The 14,098-nt window shown below is 42.4% G+C and overlaps 1 protein-coding gene across 6 annotated transcripts in view; it reads right to left on the bottom strand.

The window, feature by feature from the left end:
• The window catches only part of BAZ1A (bromodomain adjacent to zinc finger domain 1A), a 65,161-nt gene extending 54,040 nt beyond the window's left edge, over positions 1 to 11,121 (bottom strand). For 2 of the 6 annotated variants that reach the window (XM_064423953.1, XM_064423955.1), the window contains exons 1-2: positions 9,680 to 10,003; positions 2,449 to 2,727 (exon numbers count right to left, since the gene is read on the bottom strand). In XM_064423953.1, the coding sequence (XP_064280023.1) occupies positions 2,449 to 2,727; positions 9,680 to 9,792 (392 nt within the window). In that variant the 5' untranslated portion in view covers positions 9,793 to 10,003. Of the gene's footprint in view, positions 1 to 2,448; positions 2,728 to 9,679; positions 10,005 to 10,511; positions 10,633 to 11,103 lie in introns of those variants that run through there. The other 4 variants (XM_064423951.1, XM_064423952.1, XM_064423950.1 and 1 more) reach the window with 4 other exon arrangements.
• Between the last annotated feature and the right edge of the window lie 2,977 nt (positions 11,122 to 14,098).

Genomic DNA, 14,098 nt, shown 5'->3' with positions numbered 1-14,098 from the left:
TGCACAGAGCTCAGAAAACCAAAAAATCCTGCTGACATTACACATGCAAAAAACTTTAAAAGCAGTGGAAGAATTTACAACACCACAAAATAACTGGGTTTTCATGATCTGCCAAATTCTGTTGCTCTCATAGGATGCTATTACAATATAGATGGACTGTGATACATTTTTCTAGAAAAGATCACAAAAATGTAGCTGCAAATGACAAATACGTGCAAACAGTTCTGCTGAAAAGCCGTATTATGCACAAGTAACATGAGTTGGTACACTTAATCCCCGATGCAGTACTTCAAAATGCAGGTCAAAGTCAACTGTTAATTGGCAGACAAATAACTACGCCTCACCTCCTCCCACTTGTATTCTTTAATTATGTACCTCTGAGCATAAAAGTCCCTCCACATTACCATGCTATTTGCAGTGTTTCCCGGATTTAGTATTAAAGGTCGGAACTAGCTCCCTGCTATACCTTTGTCTACAGTATCAGTGGCATACAATCAGCTAAGGCAAGGTTTTTATTCTTCATTTTACACCAATTTATACTTATGTAGTTTAAAATATACCATCTCTAGCAGGCTAATTTCTGATGGAAATAAATTTTATTTTAAACTTTGTATCTTTTGAATGGTATCCAGCCCATCTCGCACACTCAAGAAATTAGCCTATATCCTGTTCACCTACTGATCAGTGAAAGTGGAACATACACATCTAACAATTTTGTGTTTATCTCAACACAAGTTTGAGTAACCAAGAAGGTTGAATTAAAGGCTGGTAAAAAAAACCTGCAGCACTCTCTTAAGAAGATATCACAACTTTACCTTTGGAAAGCTATAATGCACATATGCAAATATTTTAGAAAAGTAACAGAAAGAGTTATTCTTGAGGGAAAAAACTTGTTGAATATTTGTTTTTGCTATTATTTTGGAAACTAATTGTTTTCTACCTCTGAAGATACTAAGGCATTTCATTGAGCAAAAGAAAAAGAACACCTGAACTATACTGACAGTTCATAATATAATATTCATGTTTCTAAATAAACAAATAAAACAAACACCTTATTCTCTAAGCAAAATAACTGCCAGTGGTAACCTCAGTCTAGTTGTTTGACAAGTATAAAGATGAGAAAGAGAGAAAGAAACTTTGGATATACATTTTCCATACAGAAGGCAGTAACCCTGCTGAAGTTGTTCTCATCCTGGCTTTGCAGACTGGCACTTTACTGGTTGAAAAGGACAGAGCAGTGAAGAGAAGGAAAGCTTTTCTATTAAGCATTGACCTTATGTACATAAGTTGTAAGGAAATTGGTATGGTTATGTCCTGCAGTGCATCGAGATTTTTCTTCCTGGTGTAATACAAAATTTGCCATAAATAATATCTGGATCAGCCACTACAAAAACTCACACAGAATAACTGTTCTCCAATGACCATTTTGAACCAGCCCACTCCTATCACCCAACAAACACCAGACTATGCACTAAGTATCAGGCTACCCAGAGGAGTCCCTTCTACTCGGAAGTGTAAGCTGTCACCTACCTTCTGAAAAAAAGCAAAATAAAATGACTTTACAAACAATAAAAACCCCAGCAGCAATAGCTGTACCCACAAAGGTTTTAGCACCAATCTGCAGGTACATCCAAGCTAAGCATGTTTTTTCACATCTTAAACCTCAATTAGGTGAAACTGTAAACTCATTTAGACAAAATATGGGTGTTTTCTGGACCCCTCATGGAAGCTGCTTTAAAGAAAGATCAAGCTTATTTAGACTACAGATATAAGAAAGAACACATTTGAAGCTTAAAATTCTTCCAAGGTTTTAATCAGTCTAAGACAACAATAAAAACATTTGCAGTAAATACTCCAGTATAACAGTAAGTATAACACTAACTCTGAGAGGGAAGACACCTCTATCAACCTAAATTCCAGATAATCAAATATTATAAACATTATACAATTAATTCCCAACTTCACTGATAATGTAATCACAATTTTTGCACTACCTAAGAAGTAAAAATCCAACATTTATCAAGTATTTTAAGCTTTCAGTAGTTTGGCCATTAATTCTGAATGATTCATCAAAACTGTTGTGTATTTCTTAAATTTCTATCTTCCTCTAACTTCTCATTAAATCTTACTCTACAAACAACCCACCTTTCTCACACCAAAAGACCAACATTCCTTTGCAAATCCACCACACAGACAAAACAACACGCAAACAGTGTCAAAACCTGAGAGCACTGTCATATCTCCACAGCTGCTTCAAAGTGAAGGGAAGGTATCAAGCACAGCAACACAATCCAGCTCTTAATTAAAGTAGGTAAGCGCCGTAATAGTATCGCCAGCGTAAGCATCACACCTCACTCGGATGTATTTGTTTGATGGAGTTTATTACCCTAGGGTTTGGGTTCAAAAATGCACACACAAACAAAAATAAGTATTTTTAAATATACTTACCTTGCACCATTATTTCTAAGTACTTCCACTGTTTCATCAACAAAATACCGATCCTTGATGTAAGTGAAGATTTCATCACAGATCTCATGAAGTCGGGTGCGATGGGTAAGGGTGGCCAAGTAGAGAACTGGAATGATGAGTGCCTCTGGAAAACTTTGAAGATTCTGTCTCGCCTTCTTCTCTGATTCCAGAGCTTCCTGATATGTGAGTCCTGGTTTACCTGTGACAGCACAGCTCCACACAAGGCTGTTGCACAGAATGGTGCGTTCAAAAAAATCACTGGAAAGAAAGAAAGGGTGGAGGGGGAAGAAAGAAAGGAAACAGTTGAGTTCTGACTAACATTTTAAACTTGCTCACAGTTAATTCAGCAGCAAATTGCAAATATCTTTTACAATCGTGAAATGCAAAAGCAGCTCTACTCCTCTACAGTTTGTAGATATCAAGGGGTATTTGCCATTTTTCAGCCACGGCATGGTAAATTGCTGTTGTACAACCAAAGTCTCCTCTCATTACAGACTAAGTAACAGAATCAACACCTACAAATGCTGCAAATAAATATTTATATAAGAATATTCGTATAAGAAGCCTTTTGCATAATCACACTGAGTTTAATAATAGGCGTCATATCGTCCTCGCATCTCCCCCATTTCCACAAATATTTGTAAGACGAGCGCCTAAAATTGTACAAACACGAAATAACTTCAAGATCACAAAAACATGTTGCAACTTGAATAAGTTCCAGACTTTGAGTGCCTTAACTCACAAACTAAAAGATGGGAGAGGTAAAAAATTAATGTCAAGTAGTTCTCTAAATAGTTTTTATTCCTTCATTGTTTGCATACCTCTTACAAAAAAGCACTGAAATATTTTTTCCTACAGATTCTTTTCCTCCCTTGTTCCGTTAGTAAATATTGATTCTCCTCCTTCCACATATTTCCAACTAAGGTTAAAATTGCATTGTTGTTACTGCTTGCTTACTAGCTATTATATTGGAATCAAGAATTAAGAGCTTTCATTAGTCAAAATCTGTCAATTTTTGACAGGTGTCAGAAGAACAGAGCTTATTAAAACATTTTCTAAATGAAGTAGATGATGCATCTATTCACAAAGCCATGTTAATACATATCATATACTATGGATCAGCGATCAGACAGCAAAGCAATCTTTCAATATGCCCCAGTTCAGACAATGCTTTTAGTTGCCTTTACAAATATTAATGGACTAGTATTGATAACTACTGAATACACACGACAAACCAAGGTTTGTTTTGTCTTTATCAGTCCAACGCAACTATTTCAAAGCACACAGTACTTTCAGTCAACTGCATGCTATGTGAGATACTTATACAGAAGTTTCACTTCATTCCTTTTACAAAAAACCCAAAACTAAACCAGTGTTCCCATTTTCAAAAGGACAGACCTGCTCAAATAATTCCTAGTAATCAGGTTAAGAAAATCGGACAGTTCACAATGAATTTTTTCTTGCAGTCTCCCTGCAAACCCAAGCTGGCAAATGTTCATCAGTGACACTGATGCAGATGACAGTGTTCACTGCAGATGGACAGATGAACCATAACATTTTGTAAATGAAAATGGAAATTTCAGATTGAGGACAATGAAGGGTCTTGGCTCAGATAATCCTTTCTGTATGAGCCCAGGATTCCTCTGAGCGAGATATGCTTCAGGAAGAACCATCAGCTGCAAGAAGGGGAAAAGGACAGAAGAGGAAGGGATAGATAAATTATCTGAATAATATTTAATAGCTACAGAACTTCAGATTTTTATATCATCTGCTATCCTGCTATCTACTTAATATATTTGACAGTACATGGATAATGTGGGCCTGCTTACTCTAAAGACAAAAAGGAGAACAAAGGAGAGAGACATAGATAAACTATTCTTCAAGATATGAAGAACAGATGGCTGTCAGTCATTCTCTGTGCATCTTTATTGTGTATTATACTTATTTAAACATATTAAAGAACAGGTTAGACAAAAATCTGTTTCGTGAGTTTGGATTGGGGTTTTTTGTGAGATGACAGAATAGATAAAATGTGATCTCTTCAGGTCTTGTGTTGCCCTACATTTCAATATTTCTGTATTAGAATAAGTAATTTTTATGGATGGATATTCAATGGATAAAATAGCACGTACTTCAATCTTCATTCAGCTGTGTTTCTACATATATTTTTGTGTCTCACCCAAGATAACTATCTTTAGCCAGGAAACAGAAAAACACTCTAAAGTGTTACTAAAAAATGTACCAGAATATATTTTTTAAAGATTAAGAAAGTAAAGTTAAAAAAAATAAAGTCAAGGAGGTATCAGAGAGCAAGGGAGAGACAGAGGTTCACACTGACAGTGTCCCTTTAAGAGCTGCTGTTATTCTTTGTGAGGGGACACCGGGCAGTCATGCTATTTAAAGCAGCAGCATTGAACTTAGAGGAGAAAAAAAAATTAAAAAAAACCAACGAAAAATATAATTTAAAAATCCCAGTCAACAAACCCCTTTCTAAAAATTCCTAATCCATGATTATTACAAGAACAAAATGCTAAGATTACTTTAACTGAAACATATTTGAAGAAAATATGTTCCATTTACATATGAGCATATTTTGTGTATCTAGTTTCATTCTCCCTCATTTCCTCTTTTGTTTTGTGTGGATTTTTCCCCTGCGAGTTTACACGGAAGAAAAAAAATAGTGTGAAAAAAAAAGCTACAATCCATTTTGAAAGCATTATTTAGCTATCTTTACCTATAGTGCACCAAAACCATCTGTGGCTTAGTCTGTTAGCAGAGTTTCAATGCAATGTTTTAAGGATCTCACTATAACTTGGTTTGAGAGAAAACAAAATCCCACAGTACACCACTAAATATACTCCTTCTCCAGGGCACATCAGTTACCACAAAATGCTTGACAAAGAAGACACAACAGCTACCAATCCAAGGAATGGCAGCAGCAGTGATACCCTTTCCCTTTACATGAAGGGTAATAATGCCCTTGATTATATTCTACATTCAACTTCACAACAGCAAGAGCATCTGCTGCTACATCACATCTCAAGCATTACCTATGTCTTTATCCAGGGTATTATGGTTTCTGGGGCTTCCTTGCTGGTTCAAGATCTCTGTGACTCTTGGCAACACGGAGGAAGAAGTTCATACAAAACACATCCACAAAGGTCACTTGCACGGGTGCGTCTGCATTTGAGAAGTCAAATGCAACTGCAGGACCCTGGTGATGTCCACATCAGCTCAACTACTCAAGGAGCATGGACTAAAAACTAATTTGTCTTTGTAGCTGTAATTAACACCAACTTCTCAGCTGGATGCCTCTTTTGATTTAATTAGTTAGTTTTCTATGCAAGGTAAGGCAAACTGTAAAATTGTCAGCAAATCATAGAGTGGTAGTTTAATGCCAGTACTCAGTAGGTATTTGATAGGAGGCAGGTCATTAACAGAAGCAAGAAATAAATTACTTGCAATCTCTGTGCTGACTACATTCACAATGGATATAAAAATCAGCCTAGAAATTACGGTGGTCTTTTTCTTGAATCAACCAAATATTCCTCTTGATTTTAAGATCGACTATATTTTTAGTGTGCCTCAAGAGCATTTATGGCAAATATTTACTTCCATTCATTTTCTTAGCATATGTTAAAAACAAGTAATTTAGTGTACCACAGGAGGGTAATCAGAGAAGACTAATTGCCATTCTGGATCAGAATTTTCTTAATACTCTTGGTCTCCAGAAGTAGTCAAGAATTTGCATTACAAATAATGCACAAAACAAACAAGAAAACCATGATAAATATTTTTTTTTCCCTTAATATTTGTAGGTTAATTATACATCAAGGAATACATTTAAAGTGATGAGTTTCTCTCCAAGAAAACAGGAAAATTCACCTAATTTAACTAAGGACACTTAAAAAGCCTTTTGAAAAAAACTCTATTTGACTAACCAAGAACTCTACAGGCCAATCTGTAAAGAAGTTTCACAAAGTTTTGAACATGAGGAGAAACTGCTCTTCCTCCCCCTCTCACATTCTAGAATGAGAAACATTCCTACCACTGTGTCTATACTACTCATCATTGGGTTTTTTTCAAATTATCTTCATATACAAGACTTCCCACACTTTATTAGTAGCTTTCTCTGCACACCTCTATCAGCTATTAACTTTCACAGACAAGGTGTCAAAGACTGGTGGTAACATCCCACTGGTTCAATATGTTTTTCATGCATTCCATACATCTCATGCACATCCATACTCGATTTTCCTACTTTGACTCCACAGATTTTCCTTGGTGGTCTGTCCCTCTAACCAGGAACATAACCATGCATGGAAAACATCAGCTTTCCCAGTTTCTGTTACCAAGGATAAATCTAACTGGACATACTCCCTCCCTTCTGAAAGGGTTACAAAATTATGTGATTGCATTTCCAATTAAAGAGGAAATACATTCTTTACAGGAAAGTCACTTTACAAAATACTAGTCTTGCTAAATTTTTCTCATATTAGTATAACGATTTCTTATATAGAAGAGAATAATACTAATGTGTGATTTCTAATAAACTCTACTAAAGCTGACACATGCATGGAAGCAGCTTTTCACCACTAAGTTTGTGCTCTGCCAAAAAACCCACCAAACAACCCAAAAAAACCAAACACAAAACCAGCTTGAGTCTTAAGTGTTTGTACTAGTTAAAAGCACTCATACAGTTGATGTAGGGGGTGAATTCAGGTTATCATATATATCTGTACAGCCCTCTTCATCTAGCCAGACTCTGTAATTTTTAAATTCTCCTCTCAAATAGTAGATTCGGAGAAATCTGACTTAGACAATGGCTTTCTTTCATGAAACAGCTAATACAGTTTTTAGGAAGTGGGCCCTCCCTATCCCTATTAATCTAATTACCCTTGCTTAGGCAAAAAAATAGGTAATATTGTTTTCAGAAGGCATTATCAATCAGCAGAGAGAAGGATCAGCATCTTTAAAACGGTCTAAAAGATGACCAACCTTATGTTCTCCAGAAATTTATGCCACAACTAACAGTAACCTAAACTTACAATCCATCTGCGCCAGAACACTTTGCTAGGTAAAGAAAGCACTAAATTTGCCAATCCAATGCACCAATTTTACCCAACCTAACAAAAAGGGCCAGAAAACAAAATCAACAAAAGCAAACCATTACCAAAAAACACACACACCCCCATACACAAAAAACAAGCATAGAAGAGTTTTCTGTAGTCTTCCCAAATACCACATTCTAAGGCCTGACCTCTCAGCTAACCACCTACTGACATTTCTAGGGATCGCCTGTGGGAACACATCTAAATTTACTCCTTAATTTGTGAACTTTGGTTAAGTAAGGAATTTGGTCTTTCATACTTATTGACAACACCTCTGCAGTATAAATAAGCCTGTCAGAATTCTTCTAATAGTCACCAAACATTTTGAGAACAGACGTTTTTAAAGGATACTTTTCATACTGAAATTTTAGTAAAACTACGCATACCTGAAACATATTTCCCTGTGTCAACGGATTTTCCCAGTGTCAACAAATACATTAGAGTCATCTAATGATGTGATAATAATTGTAACCAGAAAAGCAGCTTATCAGAATAAGCAATTCAATATCAATAAGCAAAGCAATATCAGAAGCTGGGGGAGGGGGACTTAATTCCTACAGAAACAGGAGGGTGTCACCTCTCCCTTGTTAGGTTCTTATACGCCCTATCAAGAAAATACTCCTTACAGAACTCCCAACAACATAATCAGCACCCCGAGAGTATATAGTTCAGGGAACAGTAAGGCATTGCCCTTCAAAGTTACCTAATCCAGCTTCTTTACAGTTTTATTAAGTGTATTTGAACAACAAAAACAAGTCTAAACATGAAAAAGATTTAGGTGTGCTTTTACTTCAGATGTTGCAAACTAAAAGCATTTTAGATTTAACCTCATAAGTCTGCACATCTTCAAAAAATTATAGTTTGGATGTGGGGGCCTTTTGTATGCGGGAATGTTGCTGGATCAGACTGGTGGTGAAAACCCGTAATTTATCGGCTTTTGAAAAACGTCTTGGTAAATACTTTCTGTCCATTGTTCTTACAAGCGGTGAAGTGAGTGGCTGCAAGTTCGGGACTACCCGTGCCATCCACCGTCACACGTTAACGGGAATTTCACCTACACTGTTCAGCTTTGTACACGCGGGGAAAAATAATAATAATAATAATAATTAAAAAATAAATATATATATATAAAGGATGGGAAGAGCGATAAAAGCCTCACTAGGAAAAAAGCCCCTAAGGTGACAGGTGCGCTCGCTGGGCTTCAGGCGGGGTTTAACCCCCGGCTGTGCCGCCCGCCCGCCCAGCCGGCACGGGAGGGCTCCGGCGGCGGGACCCCTGCCCCGCCGGACAGGTGCAGCGACCCCGCGCCGCGCTCCCCCGCCGGCCATTTCCAACCGGATCAGCCGGCAGCTCCCCGCGGAGGCGGGGCGAGCGCGGCCCTGGGCGGCGCGGCGAGGGCCGGCAGCAAGGGGTTAACCGCGGCGAGAGCCGGCCGGGAAACCCAGCCCGGAGAAGCCCAGCGGGCCCGGCAGCCGGTGCCCCCTGCCCGGCCGTCAGCACAACAATAGGGCACCGGCACACGCCGGGCGGGCGGCCCCGCTGCGCCGGCTGAACGCGGGCCCGGCGCTGCCCCTTCCGCGGGGCGGCCTAGCGCCCTGCGCCGCCGACACGCGGCTGCCGGCGGGGGCGGACGGGAGGGAGAGCCCGAGCCCGGCAGACGCTCGTTGCCGCCCGCCGCCTCCCACACGCGCAACTTTCACTTCCCCGGCAGGGGCGACACCGCGGAAGGAGCGAGAGAAGGAGGGGGGAAGGTGCCGGCTGTCTTCCTTCCCCGAGGGTGAAGGGGGCCGCGGGGTACCCCCGCCGAGGAGGGGCAGGGGGAATCCCTGCCCCAGGCGAGAGATCCGCCCTCTCTTCCCCCAACCCCCTCGCGAGGGCACAGGCTCGGCGCCAGCCGCGGTCCCCCACTCACACCCCCCGGCAAGGCTCCCCGCGGCGATCCGGGGAATCCCCTTTCCTCCCTCCCTGCCCGCCCAGGTGTCAGAGTCCTTGGGGGCTCCAGTCGCTCCCTGCCCGCCACCGCCGGAGCGCGGGGGGGTTGGCGGGGGAGTCCAGGACGGACATAGGGACGCGGACACCGACACGGGGCTGTTTCTTACTCGTAGTTCCTGAAGATCTCATTAGTGACCCTGCAGTGGAAAACACGCTCGTCCGGCCGGAGGTCGGCGGGGGGCTTCACCCTCACGAAGGGCTTTCGGTGCAGCAGCGGCATCGCCCTGCTCCAGGCTCTCTTCCTGCCCCAGGATCAGCTTCAGGGGGTACGGGGAAGAATAAAAAAACACGGAGGGATTAAGCGAGGCAGAGGAGCCCACTAGCCCGGGGAGGAGGGAGCGGGCCCGGCGTGTCCCTCCTCCCGGGGGAGCCAAGGCAGGAGCGAGCAGGAGCGGCGGTGGCAGCTCGGCGGAGCCTTTTGTGTGCCCGACACGCCGTTGCCTGCCTGGGACTGCGCGCGGACCAACGGCGGCACCTTCCTCCGCCTCCGCCCGCCTCACAATGGGGCCATGACGCCGAGCGGCGGGCGGAGGCGGCAACCCCCGCGCCAGCCGCGCAACGTGCTCGGCTCGGGGATACCCCGGCCGCGCTTTGTCTCCTGCGGCGCCCCTGCCTTCGGGTCACCCCCTTTCCCCCGCCTCTGACCCACACACGCCGCGCCGGACACCAACTTCCACTCCCCCACCGCCTCCGCCTCCTCCTCCTCCTCTCCGCAAAGCAAACACCTAGGAGGGGCAGCGCCGACCACTTATCTCCCTCCTTCCCTTCCTGCCGGGTCGCTGTCTAAGTGGGGTCCTCGCCCTTCCCGCCCCGCGCCTCGCCCCGGCCCGGCAGCTGCCGGGCTCCGCCGCCGCGGGACAGCGCGGCCGCGGCGCGGGGAACAGCCCGGCCTCCGGCCTGTCCAGCGGGGGCTGCGGGGCTCCCTCTCCTCCTGCCCACCTGGTGCGGCCGCAGGCTCTGCTCACTGCTCGGGCGGTGCGGAGCGCGGTCCCCCTCGCCGCGTTTCTTCCCTTTCCTCAGCCCCCCATCCCCCCCCCGCCGGCTCCTGGGAAGTTTTTGATCTACTTCTTCAAGCCCTCAATCAGGAAGAGCTGCGGGGAGGAGCCTTCCCCTGCTCTCCCCTACATCTTTATTGGCCGCTCGGTGCCTTCCAGCGTGTGTCACACAGGAAGACAGCGAGCTACATTATTAATTAATGGCTGAGAGGGCGCATCCTCCATTTTTGAATTATCAGCCGGAGACCTCCGGTGCGGAGGGTGCGCCCAGCCCCGCTGCCGGGGGGAAGGCGGCTCTCTCGGCGCGGCGCTGCGGCCGGGCCGGGCCGGGCTGCGGGCGGCTTAAGCGCGGCGACCCTGGCTCGGCGGTCACGGCTCGGCGGGGCGGCCGAGCCTGCGGCGTGCGGTGCTGCCCGCCCGCGCCTCCGCCAGCGGCGTCACAGCCGGTGCCGAGGGGCCGCCGAGCAGCTGTGACACCGCCGGCCCCGGAGGGACCCCCCGCTCGCCCGGAGCCACCCCCTCTCTGCCCTTCGTACCTGCCCTGCGAGCAGGGGCCCCGGCGCGTCTCCTGCGGGGCTGATTCCCGGCGGATTTCCCTGCGTTTGACAGTGCAGGGCCGGGCGCGTTGCTCTCAGTTACAGCCCCCGAGCCACAGTGCTATCGGCGGGGGCGTACGGGTGTATTTTGCAGAAAGTGCGATTGTATATAATTAAGATGAGCATGAGGGTTGTACGTGGGCCCCCTAACATTGCTTTTCTTCCCCGTTCACCGAAAATGTCATTAAGTGGTTTCATTAATGTATTCTTTTTTTATTACCTTTTTTTTTTAACACTAATGCATTTACAGTGTCATTGGTAATTAAAACTGGAGTATTAAATTAATTGCTTTCCTAAGAGTGCTAGCTAGGTTGGAAGACAAAAACCACAGAAAGTCCACATCCATTGTAATTCATTAGAACTAAGTGTAGTGTTTTTATTAAAAAATCTACAGAGTAACTGTAGAAAGTTCTTAGGACTATTGAGGTGATTAATATCTGAAGGCTGATCTCTAAATAATTCAACAACTGAAAATGCCATTCCTGCAAATAAAGGTCTGGTGCTGTTTCCTGCACCTGTGCATGGTTTGTTTTCTTCTGCAAGTAAAGGCAGCAATCGGCACTGCTGTAGCATGTGTGACTAAAACCTAAAAGAATGTATACATACAATCCATTAATTACTTTATTTTTAAAAGATCAGGTTTTAATCAAAAGCACTGAGAAATGTTAATGTTCACTTCCTCAAATTAAGTTTACAAAGCTTGAACTGCAAACCAGGTTAACTCCTGAGTCCTACCAATTTATTTTCATTTACCAGCTGGCTTCCCTTTCAGTTTTTATTTTCTCTCTAGCAAAGGGCACAAATGCTACTTGAATTAATGCCCTTGTATCTAACATCTGGTAATTTTTAGTCAACTTTGCCTCAAAACTGTATAGTACGCCATACTTATGACATTTAGTGTTGCCAGTTCTTAGGGTTGCAGCGATTTTGCAACACTTTGCTTTGTTTTAAGCTCTTCAGCAGATGTAATTAAATTGGAACCTCAGGTCACCTTAAAAATAATAAATCTCAAGTTTGAGAGAAATGCTGGAATATGCAGCCCCAAAAGGCTTACGAATTAGAAGGGTAAGAAAGCTTTGAGTTACAAATTTTTGTAAATCCTATTATTTTTAAGCCAGTATCACGATGTTTGGGAACCTGGCTGCTTTTTTTCGTGCTTGTATTGTCAGCACAGCATTATTTTAGCACTAGTTGGTATCCATGAAAAATGCATGAGCTGATAGAACTGTGACATCAAAAGCAAATTCCCTTTTCCTCTTCGCTCTCTCTTGCCCTCTTTCTCTTTTCTTCTCACCTTTTCCTCCTCCTCGTGTTCTTCCCCCCTCATTATTCCCTCGGTGATTTTCCAGTGAACAGATCCTCACTGAGTAATAGGGTTGCACTGTGTTTTCATGTTCTTAGGACAGAGAGCAGCAGTTCATTTAGTTTTCACCTTTGTTCTTTAAAATCTACAAATACAAGCTCGGGTTCTTCTTCCAAAAAGGTCAGCAGGACCTAGAACAAGTTTTTATGATGCCAGCTAAATGTCTGCTAAGTGGCATTGAGAAATCAACATAAAATAATTCTGAAACATCAGAAAAAGCTTACTTTCATTCCACAGGAGTATTTCTTCTATTTTAACACAATGTTTAGTCTTTACAATAATTTGGGACTTTTTTACAAATTGCTGAAAATAATTTTAATTCAACATGCAGGATGGGATGATTGGTAACATTCAGTATGGTTGTTGCTGTGGATTTCATCACAAAATAGCAAAAATGAAGCTGCTTTCCTTTTAGAAGATGACTTATACACTAACAGGTATATTAAGCATAGTTCCCTAGTCAGGAACATTGCAGTTCTCACTCACAGAACTTTAAAAATAGTTGTATTTGGAACATAAAATCTTATAAAACACTTGGTCTCTGTGCTTTGCAAGGGTAGAACAATTTCTTAGGGACAGAGTCAATGCAGGCTTGGGGCAGCATCCCCCACCCCTGCCCAGATGATCCTTCAAAGCTCCCCACAATTTGAAATTTTTAAAAAAATTCTTTCCACTGGATCCTTCCAGATTAATTTCCTTATCCTATTTCTGCCCCTCTTTAAACTACCAGGAGCTGCTTTATACAAAGATGCTCAAAAATTTTTGTTCAACTATGTCCATTACAAAATAATTCCCTATGTGATGGTTGTTATTCTGGAAAAAGTAGAGCACATGCAATATTTTACAAAAGGGTTGTCAGTTTAAAAATCACACTTGAATTTATATTGGAATAACTAATACTTGTCCAAATCATATACTTGGAACAGTGCAAAAGGAGAACTTTTATTCAGTTTTACCAATATTATCATGCAACTGGGAGAGTATTTTCTGCTGTGTGTTTAGCCACTAGCTCTCTTGGGTTTTTTTTTGTTCTTTTTATTTTTTTCCCCAATATTCCACTTTGTTCTCTCAAGGTTTTGCTGAAGTTAGAGAAAAAAATAATTGGATTTCTTCATGAAGAACATCCTTGGACCTTGAATGGTATGCCAGGTTTTCAACTCTAATTTTTGTAAAAAAACATATGGTTGAAAAGATAAATGTGAAAATGTGTAAATGATAGATTGCTAGTAAGTTCTTCTGTCAAATGACATGATAGCAATGACACCTACCTTTTTCCCAGTTTACTGGATCATATATAAAGGGAGAAGTATAACATATATGCAAGCATTCACTCATTTTAAAGCACTGAGTAGATTTTGGGGGACTAGTGTCATCCCTTTCAGTTCCAAATACTGTTTTGAAAATCCTTAATTTTTGTAATGTAAACATTAACCATAGATCACTTTTTTAAAGCTTAGGGCACCCAGCAAAATATTTATCCAGTTATGCATTTTATAACTGACTGATCCAGCTTTTTTTCACTTTTTGCCTTCTCTGTCACCTTGCTAAGTCAATTCACTCTTTTGATCATAT

Source organism: Passer domesticus, chromosome 6, assembly GCF_036417665.1.
Source record: "Passer domesticus isolate bPasDom1 chromosome 6, bPasDom1.hap1, whole genome shotgun sequence".
Lineage (NCBI taxonomy): Eukaryota > Metazoa > Chordata > Aves > Passeriformes > Passeridae > Passer > Passer domesticus.
Note: the sequence above shows the minus strand (reverse complement) of the source record. Positions and strands in the feature narration are given on the sequence as shown.